This window comes from Cornus florida, unplaced genomic scaffold (genome assembly GCF_030987335.1).
Source record: "Cornus florida cultivar Cherokee Brave unplaced genomic scaffold, ASM3098733v1 CherokeeBrave_3.0.0_Hap2_Chr06, whole genome shotgun sequence".
Lineage (NCBI taxonomy): Eukaryota > Viridiplantae > Streptophyta > Magnoliopsida > Cornales > Cornaceae > Cornus > Cornus florida.
The window spans coordinates 47100725-47127266 of NW_026775576.1; the positions used below are offsets into that span (position 1 = coordinate 47100725).

The 26542-nt window shown below is 34.8% G+C and overlaps 1 protein-coding gene and 1 pseudogene across 1 annotated transcript; both read left to right on the forward strand.

Annotated features, from left to right (window-relative positions):
* Positions 1–21681: 21681 nt before the first annotated feature.
* On the forward strand, positions 21682–26151 carry LOC132314045 (disease resistance protein Roq1-like; annotated as a pseudogene).
* LOC132314046 (disease resistance-like protein DSC1) lies at positions 23913–25578 on the forward strand. Its single transcript, XM_059812965.1, has 3 exons — positions 23913–24173; positions 24283–25127; positions 25503–25578. Exons 1-3 carry the CDS (start codon positions 23913–23915, stop codon positions 25576–25578), a joined length of 1182 nt encoding a protein of 393 aa, XP_059668948.1.
* Positions 26152–26542: the final 391 nt, after the last annotated feature.

Here is a 26542-nt window from a genome sequence, read left to right on the forward strand (position 1 = left end):
TTATTTATGTTGTTAATGATATACAAATCATTATTACTATGCTGTGTGCATTTCAGGAGGTAAATGGACTGCTAAATAAATTATGTCGCATTTATATTATATGGATGTGTTGCCATATAGAACCATGTGAGCTGACTAATAAGTTGAGACTCATTTATACCTTATGCATTCGTTGTTATAGACAGATGTGTGGCTGTTGGGGTATGTGGTTTAATATTATTGGCATGTGTTGCCTAATTGACATGCTTAGTATATTTAGTAATATTATTGGCATGTGTTGCCTAATTTGTATGCTCGGTATATTTATCAGTACTTTGAGAGGTGTTATCACTGTGTAGTTCGTTATAGTCTGTGTTGTCAATACCGTGCACCATGTATAATAGCTGATTTCCCGGGTAGGGAAAGGCGACACTTAACCACCTAGTGTGAGTCTAAGTGATCACCGTCTATTCTGGTTGAGGTCATGTTATACATTGGATAGTTCCCTTAGGATGTATACAGATATAGTACTCATCCGATTCATAATGATTAATTTATTTGATTCTCTGATTTGGGTCATAGTAGAGAGGACTTGCTCGTGGGGTTGACCCACCATTGTTGTTATTTCAAGATACGGTCAGTACCCGTTCCAAGGTTGAGGTTAGCAGTGAGGGACCACCATCCGAACTCATCTACTCTTATGATCCAGTTCAGGGTAGAAGTTTTATGTATTACTTCAGTTTCAGTTTTTATTTACTTTTGACGTTGAACTCTCAGGGTTATATTTAGGGATCCTTGACATAGGATTTCCAAGTTGTAATGGAGTACTGTATTAAATAAAGGATGGATGGGTGTTGTATTATTTAGTGTTCCTTTCCTGTCTAAATTTTTTATTATCATCACTTTGTATTCCATGCTTGTATATTGCCAATTGTTTTTGATATCCCTCGTTTTTCATGTATAAGCCTGATCAACTTATGCGTGGAAAATGTGGGGGGGGGGGGGGGGGGGTTTACAGTTGGTATTAGAGCATTCCAGGTTCGAGTGTCTTAGGGATCTGTGATTACTATACTTCCGCGTTGTGTATTCTGATAATTAGAGCCTAAGTATTAGGGTTCTTTGTATTCTTTTAGTCGGTCCATGATAATGTACTGACGTTAGATTTTTCTGAATTCAAAAGAAGGATGTCTCGGCGTGGGACAAGGAATGCGAACCGTCATCGCAGTATTTCCCCAACTCAAAATGAGAATCAGGAATTTTCCCCTCAAGTTGCTGATATCATTGCACGAGCTGTAGCAGCAGGAATAGCATCTGCTCTACGAAACCAGCAACCTCCTCCGATATTACCTGTTCCTGAACCAGTGGCACAGCCAATGTCATGGGACAAGACTCGTCACTCGTTTATCAGAGGGAATCCACCGACATTTGCGGGGTCCACAGATGTCTTGTTAGCATATTAGTGGAAACAGGAGAGCGAGCGTCATCTTCGGATGGTAAGCTGTACCGAAGTGCAGAAACAAATGCTAGCTACGTTTATGCTGATAGGCAATGCATTGCAGTGGTGGGAGTCTATTACGACTGTCGAAGAAAGGACCAGATTGACTTATGCTGAATTTCAGACTCGCTTTGACGACAAGTATTTTCCTATGTCAGTAAGATCAACGATGAAGACTGAATTTCTGGATCTGCAACAGGAGGATATGACTGTGGCTGAGTATGAACAGAAGTTCATTAATTTGTCATTATTTGCACCAGATGAGGTCAATACGGAAGAAAAGAAGAGAGACCGCTTTGTGAAAGGGTTGATATGGCCGATTAAAGTGGTGATCATAGGTAGTCCTGCATATACTACTTATATCCAGGTGGTTAATGCCGCTTTACAGCACTGCCAGATGAGGAGTGATTACCGGAAGTCCAAGGGAGATAAGCGGGCTAACCGAGACTACCAGACAGTGGAGAAAGGAAGCAGCAGTGGTACCAAGTCCAATGATCGGGGCAGATTTCAAGGACATCAACCTTGGAAGAAAAACAAAGGAAACCCAGATGTGCAGAGGGATGGAGTCCCTAATCAGGGTAGACAAGGTGGGGTACCTCAGACCGGACAGGAACAGTGGTCGGGAAATCAACAGAGAAGGCAGGCAGGTCCTTTTACGGGACGTTGTTATCACTGTAGAGAGATTGGGCATCCGGCCAAGATGTGTCCCAAAGCTAAGCAGGGACAGTATGGGCAGCCGAGACCTAATTAGCCATTACCTCTACCGGCCCCACCGATGCCACGTGGGCAAGTTCAGAATTTTCCGGCACTTCCAGCACCACCATTTCCTCCGGGACAACCTCCACAGCAGTTGCATCATGGCAGAGTTTATAACTTCATGCCACATAATGCGCAAGCTCCTCAGGCTATTGAGGGTATGTTTTCTATACATGGTAGAACTGCTCGTATACTATTTGACACTGGTGCATCACATTCTTTTGTGTCTAGATCTTTTGTTATCTTATCTGGTATGACGACTCAGTTATGTGACCAACTTCTTAATATTTATACACCATTGGGAGTTGGCGCAATTTTACGAGAGTGTAGCGGTGATATCCTTATAGATATGGGCCGGCTTCGATTTCTTGCAAATTTGTTAGTGTTAGATATGCATTCGTATGATGTTATACTTGGGATGGACTAGTTATCTCAGTACCATGCTCAGGTTAACTGTTACGAAAAGTCTATTGTATTTTCTATACCAGGACAGGAGATGTATCTTCTTGTTGTACCACAACCTGATAGAGGGCCTAGCACTTATTTATTCGTTCTTGAGGAGGACTCATAGGAAGCTACTGCGGTATCTCTTGACAGCATCCCGGTAGTACAGGAATTCCAGGATGTATTCCAGGAAATTCCAGGCTTGCCACCGAGTCGAGAGATAGACTTCGTTATTGATTTAGCTCCAGGCACTACGCCTATTGCTAAGGCGCCGTACAGAATGGCACCAGTGGAGATGCGAGAGTTGAAAGATCAAATTCAGCAGTTGCTCAGCCAGGGATTTATTCGCAGGAGTACTTCACCATGGGGAGCACCAGTACTGTTTGTAAAGAAGAAGGATGGATCTCTTCGTCTTTGTATTGACTACAGAGAACTAAACAAAGTCACTATTCGCAACAAGTACCCGTTGCCCAGAATTGATGACCTGTTTGATCAGTTGAAGGTAGCTACTTACTTCTCAAAGATCGATTTGAGGTCTGGTTATCATCAGCTACGAGTCAGAGAACAAGATGTTCCAAAGACAGCATTTCTCACAAGGTACGGATCTTATGAGTTTCGTGTTATGCCTTTCGGTTTAACGAACGCTCCAGCTGTCTTTATGGACTTGATGAATAGAGTATTCAGAGAATACTTAGATCAGTTTGTCATTGTTTTCATTGATGATATTCTGGTTTACTCTAAGTCGGAGAAGGACCATGCCAGACATTTACGCACAGTATTGCAGACACTTCGAGAACATCAGTTGTTTGCGAAGTTTGAGAAGTGTGAATTTTAGCAGAAAAAGGTCAAATTTCTGGGTCATGTAGTGTCAGAAGAAGGGTTAGCAGTAGATCCAGCCAAGGTTGCGGCCGTTATGGAGTGGGGACAGCCAACCTCACCGACAGAGATTCGCAGTTTTCTGGGATTGGCAGGGTATTATCGCAGGTTCATCCAGGGATTTTCCAAAATTGCGGGTCCACTTACTCATCTGACTAAGAAGAATGTACCATTTGTATGGGATGATTCTTGTCAGACTGCTTTTGCTGAGTTGAAGAGTAAGTTAACTTCTGCACCTGTCTTAGCTACACCTCAGAGTGGAATCGAGTATTTAGTATTTACCGACGCTTCTCTGAAGGGTTTGGGTTGTGTGTTGATGCAAGAAGAGCGACCAGTTTCTTATGGGTCTAGGAAGCTTAAGCCTCATGAGCTTAATTACCCGACTCACGATCTAGAGCTCGCAGCAGTGGTTTTTGCCTTGCGTATTTGGAGGCATTATCTTTTGGGGGAGACTTTTCGATTGTTTAGCGATCATAAAAGTCTACAGTATTTGTTCACACAGAGGGAATTGAATATGAGACAGCGTAGATGGTTGGAGTTCGTGAAAGACTATCATTTCTCTATTCAGTATCATCCAGGGAAAACGAATGTTGTAGCAGACGCACTCAGCCGTCGACCCTATGTCAGCCTTTCAGCTTTGTTTGCAACAGAGTGGGATGCTTTGAAGACTGTTGATGAGTTAGCAGACGCTTTTATGGCATGTGTGGTAGTAACTCCTTCTATCATTCATCAGGTCATTCAAGCGCAACTCTCAGATCAACAGTGTATTGATCGGGTTTCGGAGTTAGCCTCCGGAGATGTTCCTTTTTATTCTATAGGGACTGATGGAGGATTGAGGTACAAGGGACGTTTAATTGTGCCTTCAGCTGACAATTTGAGAAATGTTATGATGAGAGAGACACACACTTCTCAGTTCTCTGTACATCCAGGGGGAGACAAGATGTATCAGGACATGAAACGCCAGTTTTGGTGGGCCGGCATGAAAAGAGATATAGCTATTTTTGTCTCTAAATGTAGCACCTGTCAGATGATTAAGATTGATCATCAGAGACCGCCAGGATCGTTACAGCCACTTCCCATACCAGAGTGGAAATGGGAGAGCATTTCCATGGACTTCATAGAGGGATTACCTACTTCACAGCATAATCACAACTCTATTTGGGTCATTGTTGATAGATTGACCAAGTCCGCTCATTTTCTGCCTGTTCGTTCAAACTTTACGTCAGAACAGTATGCTAAGCTGTATATTACAGAAATGGTGAAACTTCATGGCGTACCATTGTCCATCGTATCAGATAGAGATCCGAAATTTGTATCAGGATTTTGGAGGAGCTTTCAGCAGGCTTTGGGTACAGAACTTTATCTTAGCACTGCTTATCATCCTCAGACAGATGGACAGACTGAGCGAGTTAATCAGATTTTAGAAGACATGTTGCGGGCATGTGTTCTTGATTTTAAGGGCAATTGGGAAGAATATTTGCCGCTTTCAGAGTTTGCTTATAACAATAGTTATCAGAAAACTATTGGTATGGCACCATTTGAGGCTTTGTACGGCAGACCGTGTCGGTCTCCTGTCTGTTGGCTTGGAGTTGGTGAGAATAGCTTTTTGGGTCCTGAATTTATTAAGGACACGTCAGAAAAGATCGCTATCATTAGGGATCGGATGCATACAGCTCAAAGCAGACAGAAAAGTTATGCTGACCGTCGAACTCGTGCTTTGGAGTTTAAGGTTGGTGATCAGGTTTTGCTTAAGGTTTCTCCTATAAAGGGAGTAATGCGGTTTGGGTCCAAGGGTAAGTTATCGCCTCGTTTTGTGGGTCCTTTTATGAATACAGATCGGATTGGGGCAGTAGCTTATCGTCTGGCTCTACCAGATAATCTTTATAGGGTACATAATGTTTTTCATGTATCTATGCTGCGAAAATTTCTACGGGAAGAAGATCGATATCAACACATTGATGTGGGTGAAATTGAGTTGCAACCCGATGCAACCTATTTGGAACAACCTTACTGTATTCTCGATCGTAGAAATCAGATACTGCGCACAAAGACTATTCCATTAGTACGTGTACAGTGGAGTCATCATAGTGCTACAGAGTCTACTTGGGAACGGGAAGATAGTATCCGTGCCAAGTATCCAGAGCTCCTTAATTCAGGTATGTAGTGAATTTCGGGGACGAAATTCCTTTATTAGGGGGGGAGAATGTAATACCCCGTATTTTATTAAAAAGTTTAGTTTATTTAAATTCATTTATGTGTGGATTTCTTTACCTATTATCATGCATGCTACATTATTATATTAAGTTCATTTAATGGTGCATGTAAATTAATTGTATATGTTAAAATAGTAAATTTATTCATTTAATTGTGCATGTATTATTATTAACAATTTTATTTGTTGATTATGTTTAATTAAGCAATATTAGTTAATTAAAGTATTATATTTATGTTATAAAGTATTATGATGATATAATGTATTCTTATGTAGTAATAATAATAATTATAATAGTTATTAATAATAATAATAATATAATAATATTAATTATAATAGTTTATTAATAATAATAATAATAGTTATAATAATAATAATAGTTATAATAATAATAATAGTATTAAATCATAAGTCATGATGAAATTAGAGATTAGGATAGGATTTCATTAATATTTATAGGTAGGACTTGAAGCCATATGGTTGGGAATGTGGTGAGTTTAATGTAAATTTAGATATTTGTAATATTTAAATTATATAAGTTATTTATATATAGAAGTTAGCCCTTTAGTTGAGGATTCACATAAGTTGAAGAAGGAAATAATAAAAGTGAGTTCTTGTATAAGACCGAAAGGAAAAGAGAGAAAGAAAGGAGCCTGGACCGGTGTAGGGAATTTACCCGATTACGCGCAACCGGCGGATTTATTTTAAATCCAAAAAGGCAAGTTATTATCTACTTTTCCCCTTTGAGTCCATAAATTATTCATTACATTTATTCGGCTATTTTTTTTGAGGTTAGAAACCATGCTAGGACAATGAGAAATTAATTATTTAATTTATTAAAATAATGAGATATTAATTACTTAAGGGTTAAATAATTTATTATTAGCCTAGGTAATTATTTGAAACTTAGGAAATTGTTATTTAAGGCTTTATAATTTTTTTTAGAATTTTTGGGCAATTTTCAGAATTTTTCTGTATTTTCCGGCGACCCTCCGGCGAGTTTTCCGGTCGCCGGCAATGGGGGAGATGACCGGAGTGATCCGGTGTGTTGCGGCGTACTGCAGGTTGGTGTGCGCGCACATCCTGGCCCTTGGGAGTGTTAGATTGATCCGGTGCATCGCGGTCCATGTTAGCGCGATACACCCGGATCAATAACCGTTGGATTAGGTGTAAGGTGATAGATGGATCCGGTGTAGCGCGCCTGCAGCAAAGCCCATGCAACCAATGAATCAGGATCCGCCACGTCTGCAGTAGCCTTCAACGCGCGCGTGGGAGCGCGTGCGCACGCGTGGCTGATGCCAGACGCGCGTGGAGGCGCATGTAAGCGCGTGCGCGTGTGAGGAAAGTGGCGGCGCGTGTAGGAAGCTCTGGGAGGCGCGTGAGGGCGTGTGTGGGGTCTCTGCAGCTGCTGGAAAAGTCCAGAATACCCCTAAGGACTGATTTGTAATTTCCAGAGTCTTCGACTTGCATTTTTGGGCCTCGGGTTGGTATTTTCGGGATTAGCGGGACATTAAATTATTATTGTAGTACCCGTTAATTATTATTATGTCCGATTACTATTTCTAAATATTAATTGTATCATTTTCAGTACAGGTCACTATTAAACAGATGTAATTAATTTAATGACATTGTTAAATATTAATTGTGTCATTATTTTATTAAATGGTATTAATGGTTAATGTTCAATTAAATGATTACCTGGTTTTATAAATTGTCCATTATACATTACGGGATTATTTATGTTGTTAATGATATACAAATCATTATTACTATGCTGTGTGCATTTCAGGAGGTAAATGGACTGCTAAATAAATTATGTCGCATTTATATTATATGGATGTGTTGCCATATAGAACCATGTGAGCTGACTAATAAGTTGAGACTCATTTATACCTTATGCATTCGTTGCTGTTGGGGTATGTGGTTTAATATTATTGGCATGTGTTGCCTAATTGACATGCTCAGTATATTTAGTAATATTATTGGCATGTGTTGCCTAATTTGTATGCTCGGTATATTCATCAGTACTTTGAGAGGTGTTATCACTGTGTAGTTCGTTATAGTCTGTGTTGTCAGTACCGTGCACCATGTATAATAGCTGATTTCCCGGGTAGGGAAAGGCGACACTTAACCACCTAGTGTGAGTCTAAGTGATCACCGTCTATTCTGGTTGAGGTCATGTTATACATTGGATAGTTCCCTTAGGATGTATACAGATATAGTACTCATCCGATTCATAATGATTAATTTATTTGATTCTCTGATTTGGGTCATAGTAGAGAGGACTTGCTCGTGGGGTTGACCCACCATTGTTGTTATTTCAGGATACGGTCAGTACCCGTTCCAAGGTTGAGGTTAGCAGTGAGGGACCACCATCCGAACTCATCTACTCTTACGATCCAGTTCAGGGTAGAAGTTTTATGTATTACTTTAGTTTCAGTTTTTATTTACTTTTGACGTTGAACTCTCAGGGTTATATTTAGGGATCCTTGACATAGGATTTCCAAGTTGTAATGGAGTACTGTATTAAATAAAGGATGGATGGATGTTGTATTATTTAGTGTTCCTTTCCTGTCTAAATTTTTTATTATCATCACTTTGTATTCCATGCTTGTATATTGCCAATTGTTTTTGATATCCCTCGTTTTTCATGTATAAGCCTAATCAACTTATGTGTGGAAAATGTGGGGGGGGGGGGGGGGGGGGGGTTTACATTTTTGTTGTATATTTTTGTTCTGTGACTAATCTGGAATTGAGATAGACCTTAAAACATGTAATAAAAATTACTACAAAGGACTGGTACTCACAGGAATCGGAGAAGACGAAGATGAAACGGACAGAAGTTGCTAAGGGAAGGGAGAGCCGGCTCCCAAATCCCTTAGAGCTAGCTCCCATGGAGGTGGAGCCGGCTCTTGGTGTCTTAGAGCTCGCTCTTAGAGCCTAGAGCCGGCTCTAGGTGAAACATAGAGCAGGCTCCCATTTTGAGAGCATGCTCTCTCTTGAAACGCACTGAAACAAGTGTTTTTAGGGGTTGTTTGGGCTTCTCTGGGTGTATGCACTTCGTTTAAATTTTTTAAAGTGATGTATAGGACTGTATAAGACTGGTATTATGATGGAAAGATATAAATTCATAATTGGATTAAAGATTAGAGCAAGAAAAACCTAAGAGAAAACCGGTAGCTTGCACAGTGTCTTGTTAGTTTTATCTATTGGAACTTAGCAAGATTTTTATATATAATCTAATTATATATAATCATATATTTTTCAGTGTTATAACTATGGTGAATTAATTATATTTAACTGTACTTAGTTTGGATTTAATTGATACAAAAATTGTTATAATTGTATCTATTTATCAATTGTTTTGGAGGATTTGAACGCTATAATTTATTTTAGCAGTTTAAATAATTGGAGCTTGATTTTTAGGTTCGGTAGTGAATACCTAATGCCATTATATATGTATTAAACTATACTGATGCATATTTCGGAGAACTGTTGATAAATTAATTAATGATATTTTTATCAATTATGTGGATTGGAGGACTGTATGCATCAGTATGTGATGGTGGCATACTAGGTATGGATTAGTTCAGACACTAAGCTTACCTAGTCTTGATTGAGTTTCGGATTAACAATAAAAGTTAAGTTTGACTTCTATTAGTGTCAGTAAATAACTGAATGACATAATTTGGTTTCTGGGATGAGCTATTATACAGATATCAAGCCACTATACCAAATGGATGATATTTTGTATTAGGAGGACACGGACTTTATATACTTATGATATGGTACCACGGTATGAGCTTGAGTCTCAGGACCATGGTTAGGGCGCGTATATCATCTACGATAGATAGCTGGATAGAGGTGTTGTTCCCTGGTAGGTCTAAGTACACTTGACCATGTAATGTGCGATTTGCATGGTATCTCTACTCAGGATTGGACTAGTGAACTTCCTATAGTGTATAATATATACATATATGGACTACTCTAGATATTTTTGAGTCTATCTAAAATGTATCTGAGTATCAAATTCCTATTTGAATCATAGTAGATCAGGACTTGCATGTGGGCTTGACCCACTCTTCTATTTTTCAGGTACTAGTCAGTTCCAGGGTTAGAGTTTGATCGCGCAGAGCAGATACAGACTTCCATTCCACCAACTACGTAGGACTGCTTCCTTACTAACTTTGTTTTGATTTTAGTTATATTGTTTTTACCGTTAGGATTGTTATTAGGGGTCCACTAGATGAATTCTCGAGTTGTTAATTAATTGGAGGTTTTGGAGTTTAGATTTTTATAATTATATTTTGAGGATTTTCAATTAGAGTTCTTTTCAGCTATTTTTTATTTATTTCTTATTATTTTATCTTGTACTCTGTGTTCGCATTAAATATTAAGTGTTTGATATTTTCCTCGGGTTTGGGTCTGGGCCTGATCAACCCGTGTCTCGGATCCGAGGGGTATCACAAAAAGCAAGTCCATAGAGATGTTATTTCACTACTCAGGACAGAGGGAGACACAATTATTTTCTTTGAGAGAGGGCATGGCCTACAAGGAGCAAAAATTCAAACAACTTTTATTACGATATATGTGAAAGATGTTCTCACATTTCCTTCACGGAGGACTTACTCAAAGTTATTTGAATCTAAATTTTTAAATACCAAAGCAACAAATACATGTTTATATAAGACTTATTGGCATGCAATATGTTTTAGGCATTGCTTTTTCTTTAGAACTGAGCGAAAACTAAGCGGTTAGTTCATTCTGAGTGAGTTTTCCTACCATCATTTGATTTAGAATATAAACCCCTTCACAAAATGAGGCTGTTGTGACTAAGTGAGGCAATCAATGAGAAATTGATGAGCTTGTGTGCCAAATTACTTATCTAGACATCTAAACCAGCCTTCTCTGTCGCGCTAGGATCGCTTCTTTGGATTTTTTTTTTTTTTTTTTTTTTTTGTCAAAACTTGCATATATATACTTAGAATAAATTATAGATTAAGATATCATGCCTAGTTCACTTGGCAAATCGTAATTGCAAGTTTGGTTCACAAAATACACTGAAATTAAGAATCACTCACTCCTATTGTGACTCAATGCTGTCAAAATTAATGTGGAAACATGATACCTTAAACTTTATCAGTGAAATATAAGCCCCAAATTTAGAAAGAAAAAAAAAAATTGAATAAGATTTGCTAAAGTTAAAGACAGCCAAAGTGAGAACAAAAAAATATTGTTTTACCTATTAACATATTTTTATTGACAAGAAGACATTTCAATTCTAGGTAATATCATTATATATATATTACAAAAAATAAATAAATAAATAAATAAAGTCCTTCTATTTGAAATTGAATGTATGTGAGCTAAGTCATAAAATCCTTCTTAATAGGTGTCGCTCTCATACTCTGAGCACGCTCCTGCTCTTACGCTCTAAGCGCGCTCCCGCTCTCACGCTCCGCATGTGCTCTCGCTTAAATTCTCATTACTTATGACATAATTTTGCTGCTCTCATATTCCCGTTCTCGAATTTACTCTCACTTTCGCTCCCGCTTTATGTAACTTAGTGTGTTAATGGTCTATATTTCCACAAGGACATTGCAATGAGGAAGGTAACAATGAAAAGAAGCTTCAACCACCCATTAACAATTGTACGCTTTGACTAGTTTTTTTTATTTATTTATTTTTCTTTTCGAATACGCTTTGACTAGTTGGAGGACTCCTTTATTTGTTTTATTATTTAGCAGAAGTCTTGTTTTTTGGCCCACTTGTAATTTTCTGTTTCTTCTTTTCTCTTTAGCACACAATTATAAGATCAACACATTTTTTTCTTACTATTGATTTTGAAATTTCATTGTAATTAATTATCACCAACTTCCTTAATTTGGGAACATTTTTAGATGCATATCAATTTCTCTTCAATATTAATTCACTTAAACTAGGTCCAAATATTTTGCGCTCACTCTACTTGTGGAGCATTAATAAAGGTGTTGTTTGATAAAAATTAAGTACTAAAAATCTTAAAAATTGAATATTAAGCGTTAAACTATTTAAGTGGTAATTAAAAAAATTGACATTTTTTTTCTTTTTAATTTTCAGTGATCAAATTTATAAAAAAATTATAATAATAATCGTATGTAGTGATAAGTGATATTGGGCAAGATTTTTAGGGGTTTTGTAATTAGAAAAAAGATGAAAGGCTCAAACATTAGCTCCCATATCAACCCAATCACTCAGTAACACAGCATTTATTAGTTTTTAATGATTAATAGATTACATTATTAAACACACTTAAATGAATAAATGTTAAATATGTTAATTATATCTTCATAATTCAAAAAAAAAAAAAAAACTTATAAAATATAATAACCCCTAAACTTATAATAGATATCATGCCTAGTTCAGTTGGCCAATTGTAATTGCAAGTTTGGTCCACAAAACACACTATGATTTAGAATCACTCACTTCTATTATGACTCAATGCCGTCAAAATTAATGTGGATACATGATACCTTAAGCTTTATCAGTGAAATATAAGCCCCAAATTTAGAAAGGAAAAAAAAAAAAAATTGAATAAGATTTGCTAAAGTTAAAGACGGCCAAAGTGAGAACAAAAAAATATTGTATTGCCTATTGACATATTTTTATTGACAAGAATACAATTCAATTCCAGGTAATATCATTATATATATATATATATATATATATATATATATATATATATATATTACAATAAATAAATAAATAAATAAAGTCCTCATTCTTTTTGAAATTGAATGTGTGTGAGCTAAGTAACACAATCCTTCTCAATAGGTGTCGCTCCCAAACTCTGAGCGCGCTCTCTTTCTCACGCTTCAAGCGTGCTCCAACTCTCATATTCCGTATGCGCTCTCGCTCAAATTCTTACTGCTTATGACTTAATTTTGCTGTTCTCACACTCCGGCTCTCAAATTTGCTCGCTTTCACTCCCGTTTTATGTAACTTAGTGCATAAGTGATCTATTTTTCCACAAGGACATTGCAATGAGAAAGATAACAATGAAAAGAAGCTTCAACCACCCACTAACAATTATACGCTTTGACTAGTGGAGGACTATGATACCCCTCGGATCTGAGACATGGGTTGATCAGGTCCAGGCTCAAACCCGAGGGAATATCAAACAATTAAAGTATTTTAAACGAACATAGAATACAAAATGAACTTAAGAAATAAAATTTAAGCTGAAAGAAAATCTAAATAAAAATCCTTTAAATAATAAAGATTAAATGATCCAACTCCGAAACCTCCAAGTGTACAACTCGGGAATCCATCCAATGGACACAAATAAGAAAACCAAACTGAACTATAAAACTAAAAGAAAACCATATCTAAGTCATGAAGAGAGATCCTACGTCATTAGAAGAATGAGTGATAGTCTCTGCTCAGTACGAACAAGCTTAAGCTTGGAACTGACGTACACCTAAAAAATAGGAGTGGGTCAGGCCCACGAACAAGTTCTATCCTACTACAATCCAAGCAGAGACTCGATACGCATATACATTCTAATCAACTCAACAATAACTAAATAATCCGTAGATATATATATATATATATATATATATATTCACACTACAAGACTTTCACTGGACTACAGGCACGTCTCAACCTGAGTAGTAGGCACCATGCAAAGCTCACCCGAGGTGGGCATGACTACCTAGGCCTAGCAAGGTACACATCAAACCATCGTAGCCAATTATGCATCCCAATGCATATACACTCCCTAACCGTCGACTCTGAGACTCAAGCTCATGTCACGGTACCATAATAATATATTTAAAATCCGTTCATAATCATCCATAAGAAATCCAGTAAGTCGTTCAGCGTAATCAACTGCACAGACTTAAATATAAAGAGGATTCTATTTAAAAACCCGCACCCTTATTCCAAGATAGGTAGGACTTAGCAATTTGAGCTAATTCAAACCTAGTATGTCACTGTTCCATCCTGGTGCATACAATCCAATCCATCCAATAGTTAATAGAATACATAGTCAATGGACATAGCAACTGAACCACAATAAACATAAATAGAAATATAGACTAACATGCTTACTCCAGTAATTGATAAATCTAAATAATGAGACATATCAATTAATTCCATGATGAACATAAAATAAATAGATAAGCTATCATGTTCATCACATATCCCTGTTACAAATTATCTTACCATGAGCATGCAGATAATTTATCTCCTCGTCCATAAATCCATGACAAGTATAATAAAACCATATTAATTATCATTCTTGTCCACTATTAATAATATCATATTAATCAAATTTCCATTCACAGAGAAAAATAAATCTAGGTTCAGTAATTTAAAATTCCTCTGCACTGAAGTAAAACAATTTCCACCGAGACTAACCACTGTTCAAGCTATAAACACCTTCTAGTTTATTATGCATTAATCCACCCTCTGGAGTGTTGAAACGACTTAGAACATCTCAAAATACCCAAGTATAGCTTCCTCCATAATCTGAAATTCCCAAAATCCGAGTTCTGTAGCCCACACAGTCGCAGAAAACGAAAAAACAAACACCCGAGGGAAGAGCCTGCTATTCTAAAAAGAGAGCCTGCTCTTTCCATCTTGGAGCCGGCTCTCCTAACCTTGGAGGAGGCTCCAAGGCCCCTAGAGCCGGCTCCATGATTCCATGAAGCCTGCTCTTTGTCCGGAAGAGCCTGCTCTCTGAAATCTTGAGCCGTGTTTCTGATGAACTGTCTTCCAATCCTAAGGTTCTTAGGTGTTTAAACTAGCTTTCAACATGTTCCAGAATCCATTATATTCATTGCTCAATTTCCGACATTGGTTAAGCCATGGATTATTGCAAGAAAATTTCAAGACGAGCAAGTTAAACAATCATGAACCTCACTATTTAAAGCATTCAATTCTGTAACCCAGAATACTCCTAGTGTTTCTCCACATGTTCCAGACTAATTAAAACCTTACATCATCAATTTACATGAGCTCAATTATGTGAAACACACGAAAACATCAAAATGATCAGTACACGAACTTATGACTACAATCAATTTTTAAAACATAGAGACATAAAAACCAATTTAATTTTAATCTTTAATGTTTCCCTGGAGTTGTAAGAACACGAGCCTAAGGAAATGAGTTAGGATTAGAACTTGCCTGCAAGATTTCACTTCAAATCCCAACGTCATTTTCTTAAGTTGCTCTGGCGAACTACCGTAATCCTCCTCTGTTCCTTCTCTGCCTCCATTGTCATGAATAGGGTTTTCTAAAACCCTAGGCAGAACTTAATACTTCTATTTATAAGTTTTTAAAAACCTAAGTTCAATCCAAACCCTACCATGAATCTTAGTCGGCCCATAGAAAATCCTAATTAAAGTCTATGTCGGCTCATGACTTAAACCTAAACAGAACTAAAACCATAACTATATTTTCATAATTAATAATTAATTAAACCATTTAATAATTATTTCAATTATTGGAAACAATAAATTCTATTAAAGAAAACAATTAATACTATTAAAGAAAAACAATTAATTTTATTAAAGAACATATCATAATACAAGTCGTCATTTAGCGCAAATAAACACGCCAATACACAATTAAGTAATTAAAATTCAATTAAAATAATAAATTAAATACCAGAACTATCCTTTAGAAAATAGGGGAATTACAAGGACTCCTTTATTTATTTTATTATTTAGCGGAAGGGCCTTTGATTTTCTACTTCAATGCTGAATGTAGAAGACGGTAAGTGATTTTTAAAAATAAGCGTTTGATAAAATTTTAGGATACCGCTTAATATGGTAGGTACCGTTTAAAAAAGGCCAAAATTTTAAGCGATGGTTGCTTATTGCTTATTGCAGAAGATGGTAAGTGATTAAGTTTTAAAATTATTTTTTTAATGACTACTCTACCCTTAAATAATCACACTCTCTCTAGACTTCACTTTGCAATTTCTTTCAAATTCTCCTTGCGATTTCTCTCTGCATCTTCTTTTTCTAGTTTTTTTTTTTTTTTAGAACAAATTCTTTAAAAAATATATAATTTTACAATAATAATAATAATAATTCTACGTATTATATTATAAACATGTCTCTTTGGCTACTTATTCAAATTGATTAAACACCAGTATTTATATAATAGAATTTTATTTCTAGATAAGAATTATTTTTCACCTACTTTAATATTTTTAACATCATTTTTGATACCGGACATAAATATTATATAATCCAAAGCTCATATATTTTAAATTTTCTATCACTTATTTATCTAATAAAATTCTATTCCTCGATAAGAATTTTTTTCACGTACTCTCTTTGTAACACCCTTTTCAAAACTATACATAAATATTATGTAATCAAAAATTAATATATTTTAAATTTTACTTTCTTTAATCTTTGTAACATCTTTTTCAATATTCTACATAACAATTTAACAAATATTATATAATCCAAAACCCATATATTTTAAATTTTAATTTTTTTAATCTTTGTAGCACCTTTTTTGATATACATATAAATGTTATGTAATCCAAAATTCATATATTTTAAATTTTCATCAATTATTTCTATAATAAAATTCTATTTCTAGATAAGAATTTATTTTTTTATGATTATTTGACATTATTATTTATTGTTAAATTGATATATTTCATTGAGTGAATTAATGTGATTATTTTATTAATATTTTTATATTATAAATATAAAATTGTTATGAATACTACATATTGAGGGCAAAAATTTCAAATTAATACATTCAGTACTTAAAATTTCAGCGCTTAAAATTCAGTACTTAAGATTTTCAGTGTATAATTTTTAGTTTTATCAAACAGCAAGAAGTCTTGTTTTTTGGCCCACTTGTAATTTTCTATTTCTTCTTGTCTCTTTAGCACACAATTATAAGATCAACACATTTTTTTCTTCCTACTGATTTTGAAATTTCATTGTAATTAATTACCACCAACTTCCTTAATTTGGGAACATTATTAGATGCATATCAATTTCTCTTCAATATTAATTCACTTAAACTTGGTCCAACTAATAAAGGTGTTGTTTGATAAAAATTAAGTACTAAAAATCTTAAAAATTGAATTTTAAGTGTTAAACTATTTAAGTGGTAATTAAAAAAATTGATATATATTTTTTTAATTTTCAGTGACCAGATTTATAAAAAAATTATAATAATAAACATATTTAGTGATAAGTGATATTAGAGAAGATTGTTAGGGGTTTTGTAATTAGAAAAAAAGGTGAAAGGCTTGAACACCGGCTTCGAAATCAACTCAATCACTCGGTAACACAATATTTATTAGTTTTTAATGATTAACATATTACATTATTAAACACACTTAAATGAATAAGTGTTAAATTTGTTAATTATATCTTTATAATTCAAAAAAAAACTTATAAAATGTAATAACCTGTAAAGTGAAATGAGTCAAACTAAAATGTCTACAAACAAATTGTTGATGATATGTGTCACTATTTGAAGAGGTGGTGTTGATAAAAACAAATCACACAAACGTGATACATAAAAAGTGATGGTTTTTTAGACTTGGAGTTTTTATTGGGAAGTTTCTCAGAGGATGCATTATTATTATTATTATTATTATTATTATTATTATTATTATTACGCCTCGTGTTGGTGGAAAGTTTATCAGAGGATGCATCATTATTATTATTATTATTATTACAAAAAATAAATAAATAAATAAATAAAGTCCTCCTTTTTTTGAAATTGAACGTGTGTGAGTTAAGTCACACAATCCTTCTTAATAGGTGTCGCTCTCATATTTCGAGCACACTCTCGCTCTCACGTTCTGAGCGCGTTCTTACTCTATGCTCCGTATGCACTCTCACTCAAATTCTCACTATTTATAACTTAATTTTATTTTTGTCACACTCTAACTCTCGAATTTACTCCCACTTTCATGCTCACTTAATGTGATGACCCTGTGGGCGGGTGTGCCGTGGACGGGTGCGAGAGACACTGTCAGGCTACCACACTGGCGAGTTACGGATGCATAAGTCCCACATCGCTTGGGTAGAGGAAAGGTGAAGTGCTTATATATAAATGTATCATCTCCAATTGGTATGAGGCCTTTTGGGGTGAAGTTCAAGAGCAAAACTGTACAGGTTCAGGCTCAAAGCGGACAATATCATACCATGTGGTGAAGTGGGTCGTTACAAATGATATCAGAGCCTGACCCAGCCGAAAGTGTGCCGACGAGGACGTCGGGCCTCCAAGGGGGAAGCCTTTACCACAAGGACATTACACTGAGAAAGATAACAATTGTACGTTTTGACTAGTAGGAGCCAGGACTCCTTTATTTGTTTTATACTTTTTGACATTATTTAGCGGAAGTCTTGTTTTTTGGCCCACTTGTAATTTTCTATTTCCCCTTGTCTCTTTAGCTGCAAATCACACCGTACACAATTGTAAGATCACCACACCTTTTTCTTCCTACTATTTTGAAAATTTATTGTAATTGATTACCACCAACTTCCTTAATTTGGGAATATTTTTAGATGCGTATCAATTTCTCTTCAGTATTAATTCACTTAAACTAGGTCCAAATATTTTTTATGGGCCAAATTTTTTTTTTTTGGGGTGATGGCAAATAATTTATTTTACAATTTTCAAACCTTGACTACTAAAATCACAAACCATTCCCCAAAAGCAAGCCCATAGAAATGTTATTTCGCCACTCAAGACAGAGGGAGACACAATTATTTTCTTTAAGAGAAGGCATGGCCTACAAGGAACAAAAATTCAAACTACTTTTATTATGATATATGTGAAAGGTGTTCTCACACTTCCATCACCGAGGACCTACTCAAAGTTATTTGAATCTAGCTTTCAAAAAACAAAAAGTTATTTGAATCTAAATTTTTGTTGGGCTTTTTTGAAAAATACCCGAGCAACAAATACATGTTTATTTAAAACTTAGGGAAAATTACATATAAATGGAGTTAAAGTTCCATATTTATTTAGAGGCTGAGTCAAAGTTCCATATTTCTCTAAAATGGATTGCTGAGTTGGCACATGGTTTTTTACTGTTTAGAAATTGTGGTGCCTAAAATACCCTTCCGCGAAGGTACTACTTTTTCTTCGAAGGTACTACTTTTTTGAACTGAAGGTACTACTTTTTGGCGTCCAGGTACCATATTTTTTAAACACCCGCGAAGGTATTACTTTTTCTCCGAAGGTACTACTTTGTTGAACTGAAGGTACTACTTTTTTGAACTGAAGGTACTACTTTTTTGTTAGGGAAGGGCATTTTAGGCACCACAATTTTTTAAACAGTAAAAAACCATGTGCCACCTCAGCAATCCATTTTAGAGAAATATGAAATTTTGACTCAGTCTCTAAGTAAATATGAAACTTTGACTCTATTTATATGTAATTTTCCCTAAAACTTATTGACATCTTATATGTTTTAGGGCATTATATTTTTTTGGGAAAATTACATATACATGGAGTCAAAGTTCCATATTTACTTAGAGACTGAATCAAAGTTCCATATTTCTCTAAAATGGATTGCTGAGGTGGCACATGGTTTTTTACTGTTTAGAAAATTGTAGTGCCTAAAATGCCCTTCCCTAACAAAAAAGTAGTACCTTCAGTGCAAAAAAGTAGTACCTTCAGTTCAAAAAAGTAGTACCTTCGGAGAAAAAGTAGTACCTTCGCGGGTGTTTAAAAAACATGGTACCTGGACGCCAAAAAGTAGTACCTTCAGTTCAAAAAAGTAGTACCTTCGAAGAAAAAGTAATACCTTCGTGGAAGGGTATTTTAGGCACCACAATTTCTAAACAGTAAAAAACCATGTGCCACCTCAGCAATCCATTTTAGAGAAATATGGAACTTTGACTCAGCCTCTAAGTAAATATGGAACTTTGACTCCATTTATATGTAATTTTTCCTATTTTTTTTAGGTCAAAACATATATATATACTTAGAATAAATTATAAATTAAGATATCATGCCTGGTTCACTTGGCCAATTCGTAATTGTAGGTTTGGTCCGCAAAACACATTGAAATTAAGAATCACTCACTCCTATTATGACTCAAAATTAATGTGAATACATGATACCTCAAGCTTTATCACTGAAATATAAGCCCCATAAATATATATATATAGAATTTTTTTTTTTTGAATAAGATATGGTAAAGATAAAGATAGCCAAAGTGAGAACACAAAAATAATGTATTGTCTATTGACATATTTTTATTGACAAGAATAAACTTCAATTCCAGGTAACATCATTAAAAAATAAAAATAAAATAAAGTCCTCCTTCCATTTGAAATTGAATATGTGAGTGGTCTAATTTTCCACAAGGATTTTGCAATGAAAAAAGATAGCAATGGAAAGAAGCTTCAATCAACCAGTACTTTTTGACTAGTTAGAGCACTCTTTTATTTGTTTTACACCTTCGACATTATTTAGCCGAAGTCTTATTTTTTGGCCCATTTGTAATTTTCTATTTCTTCTTTTCTCTTTTGGCTACAAATCACCCAGTACACAATTATAAATGTTATTTGTTCTTTATAGAATATAGCAGAAACTTAGTGGTAATTTTACCTGAACTCTAATTGTGGAGCATTAATAAGGTGTTGTTTAATAAAAATAAAAAATTAATTACTAAAAATCTTAAGAATTGAATTTTAAGTGTTAAATTTTTTAAGCCGTAATTAAAAAAATTGATATTTTTTTTGAAATTTCAATGATCAGACTTATAAAATAATAATAATAATAATAATAATCCTATTTAGTGATAAGTGATATTGGGCAAGAATGTTAGGGGTCTTGTAATTAGAGGGAAGGTGCCGACTCCGAGATCAATCCAATTACTCGATAACACAACACTTGTTAGTTTTTAATGATTAACAAATTGCATTATCAAACACACTTAATTGAATAAATATTGAATCTGTTTAAAATTAAGCGCTGAATTTAGAAAAAAAAATTATTTACTGTTACTATATTAAATACACTTAATTAAATAAATGTTGAATCTATTCAAAATTTATATATATACACACTGTTACTATATTAAATATGTGCTCTCAATTAGATTTTGTTAGTATACTAAACAGTAACCCTTGTAAGAAATATTAAAAAAGGTTCTTCCTAAAATAAATATTTACGAATTATTTTATAACAGGACTTTGTATGCAGAAGCATCTTAAAAGTTGCTTAGTTGAATTAGAAGAGGGCATGGGCCTACAGGGAGCAAATCTTTAAACAACTTTCTTGAACATGATCCCTGCCGAGAGACCAAAATTCAAAGAAATTTATTTGAATTGCAATTTTTCGTTTGTCATTTCTTTTTTTACATAATTTATTTATTTATTTATTTTTTTGGTCACCAAATTTTTTTCTTTACTTAACAATCATCTAGTCAAATGGTATTTACTTCTTTGTCTTCGGAAAAAATTATTAGGGTTGGAGTCCAAAAATTGTAGACTCATAATATGCAAATTATATCTTTATAACTTAAAAAAACTTATAAAATATAATAATCCCTAAAGTGAAATGAGTGAAACTAAAATGTCTTTAAAAATTGTTGATGATACATATCACTATTTGAAAGGTGGAGTTGGTAAAAACAAATCACACCAACGTGATGCTTTTTTAGACTTACGATTTTATTGGGAATTTTCTGAGAGGATGCATTATTATTATTATTACACCGAAAGGTCCAACCACTTGCATTACATTACATCTCAGTTTGGTGGAAAGTTTCCAGCAACTTCACTTATCCTCTAAAACAGGGTATTATAGGAAGGAAATTTCTTGGATATAACACACAGACATCAACACCCATATATAATAAAGAGGTCCCATTTTAAGTACCAAAATTGCTTTGGGTCATTTTGCACAAACAAATCACCAACTGTTAATGGCTTCTTCTTCTCCTCCTCCTCCTCCTCCTCCTCCTCCTCAATGGAATTATGAGGTCTTCTTAAGTTTTAGAGGTGAAGACACTCGCAAAAACTTTGTGGATTATCTCTATAGTGCTCTACAACAGAAATGAATTTGCACTTTCAAAGATGATGAGAAACTTGAGAGAGGAAAATCAAGGCTATTCAGGAATCAAGAATTGCAATCATCATTTTCTCAACAAACTGTGCTTCTTCCACTTGGTGCTTGGATGAACAGGTGGAGATCATTCAATGCAAGACCACGATGGGACGGACAGTTTTGCCCATCTTCTACAACGTGGATCCCTCCCGAGTAAGGAAACAAAAGAAGAGTTTTGGAAAAGCATGAAGAAGCTTTTGGGAAGGACGACCAAAAGTGCAAAGCTGGAGAAATGCTTTGGTTGAGGCAGCAAACTTAAGCGGGTTCCACCCAAAAGAAATTGCAAATGGGTATGTAATTAATTTCCAACTCAAACTGTAATTTTGAATATGTTTCTATCAGTATTTAGCTGTATTGTTATTATTTATTGTGTTCAGCAATATTAACATCTTTAGTTATATTAATGATTTTGTGGATCGGAGTTCATTTTGATATTAGATTGAGTAGTTATATCTATGAATTCCTCATACTTTTTTTTTTTTCCCCCTTTTTTGGGGCCTATATGAATTCTTCACCTGAATATCAGAATATGGATGCATCATGCATTGTTGAACCATCATTATATGCACAAGTTCCTGGGCACTATATGTGGATGCCAATTCTATCAATTTGATTTATAAATTTAGTTGTTTACCAATATTATCTCTTATATTATTATAATTGACAGAAATATTCATTATAATAACTTCAATCTTTATCTCTTATTAATACAGTCAAACCCACACACTTGACTTTTTTTTAATATGTTTCGGACTTGATAGGCATGAGGCGCAATTTATTCAGAAATTTGTTCAAGAGATTATGGAAAAATTGGGGAGGCATATACCATGAGATGTTGCCAAATTCCCGGTGGGGATAGATTCTCGTGTAAATAAAGTGATCACTCTGCTAGACAATGGGCAGAAGGATGTGCGCATTGTAGGGATTTATGGAGTTGACGGGATAGGAAAGACAACGATTGCTAGGGCTGTTTTCAACCGAAAATCCGGTGAATTTGAAAATCATTGTTTCCTTGCAAATGTGAGAGAAGAGTCAAAAGAACATGGTCTCGCATATCTCCAACAAAAACTCTTGAAGGAAATCCTGAAGGAAGGAGATTTAAATATATGTGATGTTGGCCACGGGATCAATGTGATAAGGAGAAGACTCCAACACAAGAAGGTTCTTGTAGTTATAGATGATGTGAATAGTTTGGAGCAATTAGAAAGTCTAGCTGGGGGGAAATGACTGGTTTGGTGGTCCTGGAAGTGAGATCATCATAACAACTAGAGATAAACGTGTGTTGGAACAGTGTCATGTTCTTGATCATGAAATCTACACGGTTGAACTGTTGAATGATGATGAAGCTCTTCGACTCTTTAGTTGGCATGCCTTCAAAAAGAACTATCTTGAAGAGAATTATTTGGAACTCCCATGGAGTGTAATTGATTATGCTCAAGGCCTCCCATTAGCTCTTCAAGTTTTGGGTTCTCTTTTATTTAAAAGAAGCATAGAATACTGGAAAAATGAACTTGAGAGATTGAAAAAAATTCCAAATAAAGAAATTTATGAAGTTCTCAAGATAAGTTTTGATGGCCTTGAAGATATAGAGAAGGATCTATTCCTTGATATCGCTTGTTTCTTTAAAGGGTATCATGAAGATAAGGTAATGAGTATATTGGACAGTAGTGGGCGAATTGAATTTCTAAAGGAACGGTCCTTGATAACTATCTTAGACAAAAACATTTTGTGGATGCATGATTTGATACAAGAAATGGGTTGGGAAATTATTCGTCAAGAATCACCTAATGATCCCGACAAACGCAGTAGGTTGTACTCTCATAAAGATATTTATAAAGTACTCAAAGAAACCCACATATAATTTTCTTTCCAGGTACAAGCAGTTCAAAAAACATAGGCTTTGCTTTATCTTCTTATTTATTTATTTATTTATTTTCCCCTTTCATATAAGCCGCTGCAAACTTGTATAATTCTAATTAGGCTTTAACATAATGTGGTAACTTATACCATGGCCTTGGTTATCAGGGGACAGAAAAAATTAAAGGCATCATGCTAAACAGACCTCATCACCATCTATCAGAGGAGTTGCATGTAAATTTTGATGTCTTTGTGAAGATGAAGAGACTGAAACTGCTCAAACTCAGTGGTGTACGGCTTCGTGGACGCCTTACATATCTTTCAAATGAATTATGTTATCTTCATTTGGAAGATTACCGGGGAAGGTTTTTGCCATCCAATTTCCATCCAGAAAATCTTGTTCAACTTCACTTTCCTGGTAGCCAAATCCAACAAATTCCAAAGGACATCAAGGTATACTATATATGATGACAGTTTATTTACACAAATTATTTACTTATGAATCGTATTGTTGGTTGTATTGAAACTGGTTTATTTCTTGCATTGCTTGTTTGCTTAACAGTTTATAGGGAAGTTAAAATATCTCAATTTCAGAAGGTCCCCATATTTGGAAAAAATTCCTGATCTGTCCAATTTCCCACATCTTGAGGAATTAGATCTTAGGGAATGTAAAAATCTAGTTGAGGTTCACCTTTCCGGTGGAGTCCATGAGAGGCTTATTAGGGTGGATCTCTCATTATGTAAAAAACTGAGTCGTCTCCCGAGAAGCATCAAGTTGAAAAAATTGAAATATTTTAATCTCTTGGGATGCTCAAAACTTGAGAAATTTCCAGAGGTTCAGGAAGGCATGGATTGTTTGGAGGAGCTTCGTTTATGCGACACTGCAATAAAAGATTTACCCTCGTCAATGGAACATCTTACTGGGCTTACATGTTTAGAACTAACGGACTGCCATAAGCTTAAAAGTATTCCAAACAACATTTTTTCGGTAATGAAGGATTTATGCGAGCTTTGCGTAAGTGGAACTGATATAAAACAGTTGCCATCATCCATTCTACACTTGAACAAGCTTATTATGCGAGCTGTCAGTCCCAAGAGGAGATGTTCATTGATGCCAAAATCATTCCAGCTGGGAAAGAGAACAAATGTTGCTAATTCAACTTATTTGCAACTGGATTTGCTAGGCGGTTTATGCAATTTAACTTTTTTATCTCTCCCGATATGCAATTTGTCTGAAGAATCCTTATCCAGTTTTGGCCACCCATCCATGTTGCAAACTTTAAATCTAAGTGGAAACAATTTCGCAAGCATACCACCAAGCTTCAAACAACTCACAAACCTCACAGATCTTTATTTGCGATATTGCAAAAACCTCCGAAAGTTGACGTCACTTCCGTCGTCTACAAGGTATGTTGATGCAACTGGTTGCAATGGTTTGACCATAAGAGTGAGGCTGAGGGATCTTCAAATCGGTCTTTCAGGATAGATCATCCACCTTCTTACAATAACGTTAAAGGAATTGTCTTTTGTGTTGTTTTGGAAGGACGCCGTAGATCGTACAGATATATGGGGTTAAAACTCCATGTCATTGGTGAGTCCGGGATCCATTTTTTTGAGACCGGAATTATTTATGTAGGAAAGATTGTGTCAGATCACGTCATTTTCATTCACAAAACCGAATATTTTGACATTGATGAACAAGTCGAACGGCCGATTAAAGATTTGCTCAGAAGAAGACCCATTGGTGTTCCCAATATTCCTGATGATGCCTCTTACATTCAGGCTTCACTATACTGAGGTCAAGAAATTGGGTGTCCATCTAATTATGGAGGAGGAGCAAGCTGAGACGTCGGAATAAGGCGTGTCACACACAAGTAAGTGCAAATATTCAATATTATTTATAATTTCATCTCTCTTCAAACTTAATTTTTCTATACTTAATTAAATACAAAATCGTCATGATTTGGACCGGGGTTTCGCACTTCACAAGTTAATATGTTAGTCTTCTTTCTATTTTATTAAATTTATAATTGAGTTGACCCCTAATAAAAAATAAAAAAAATAGGTATGACAATTTTAAAAGAAATTTATGTAGAATAACAAGTTTATTATTAAGGAAATTGAAGTTGCTCATTCTTTTGCTTTTTCTTTATGTTATATAGGCCATGTTAATTACAGGTCCTGAGGAGAGGTATTATTGCAGACCCAAGGCTCCATTTTAACAGAAATCCAAGAAGACGGTTCTATGGTTGTGAAACAACAAAAAATCATTTTAGAGATATTTCTGTATGTTGTCAATTTCATTTTTGTTTTCTAATGTAATTAAGAATTTCAATTGTGATGGAAATGTGTTTTGTTTGTATTAAAATCTAGCTTTTTTATTTTTTCAATATAGGATTTATTCTTGTCATGCTTTCTTGTATAAGACTTTTGCAAGTGAATGTTTAATAAACTCAATTGTTTATATTTCAAATTCACTGCAGCCTTAAACTCACTGTTTGTCACTTGAAAAATGAGCACAAATAAAAACAGCCAAATTGTGAGGACTTTTACCAATAAGGCATTGACTATTGAAAACTACTTATTTATAATAATATATAATTAATCAATTAATTAATTAATTAAAAAAACCCTACAAATATAAGTTACATCATCAAAAATAACCAAATGTCCCCATATGCTATGACTTTCTTCCCAACAATATTTCATTCATAAATGTTACTTTCTTCCAAAATGACCCATTCAAAGGACCATCCACTGACAAGATATTAAATACCTTTTACCAAACAGGACACAGCTTTAAAAAAAAAAAAAAAAAAAAA

What these genes read in the sequence shown, in the direction of transcription:
- LOC132314046 (XM_059812965.1), top strand. Translation starts at nt 23,913, where the DNA reads ATGCTAAACAGACCTCATCACCATCTATCAGAGGAGTTGCATGTAAAT. An exon ending in AAATTCCAAAGGACATCAAG is followed by an intron (nt 24,174 to 24,282) that starts GTATACTATATA and finishes TTTGCTTAACAG; the next exon opens with TTTATAGGGAAGTTAAAATA. An exon ending in TCACTTCCGTCGTCTACAAG is followed by an intron (nt 25,128 to 25,502) that starts GTATGTTGATGC and finishes TCTTACATTCAG; the next exon opens with GCTTCACTATACTGAGGTCA.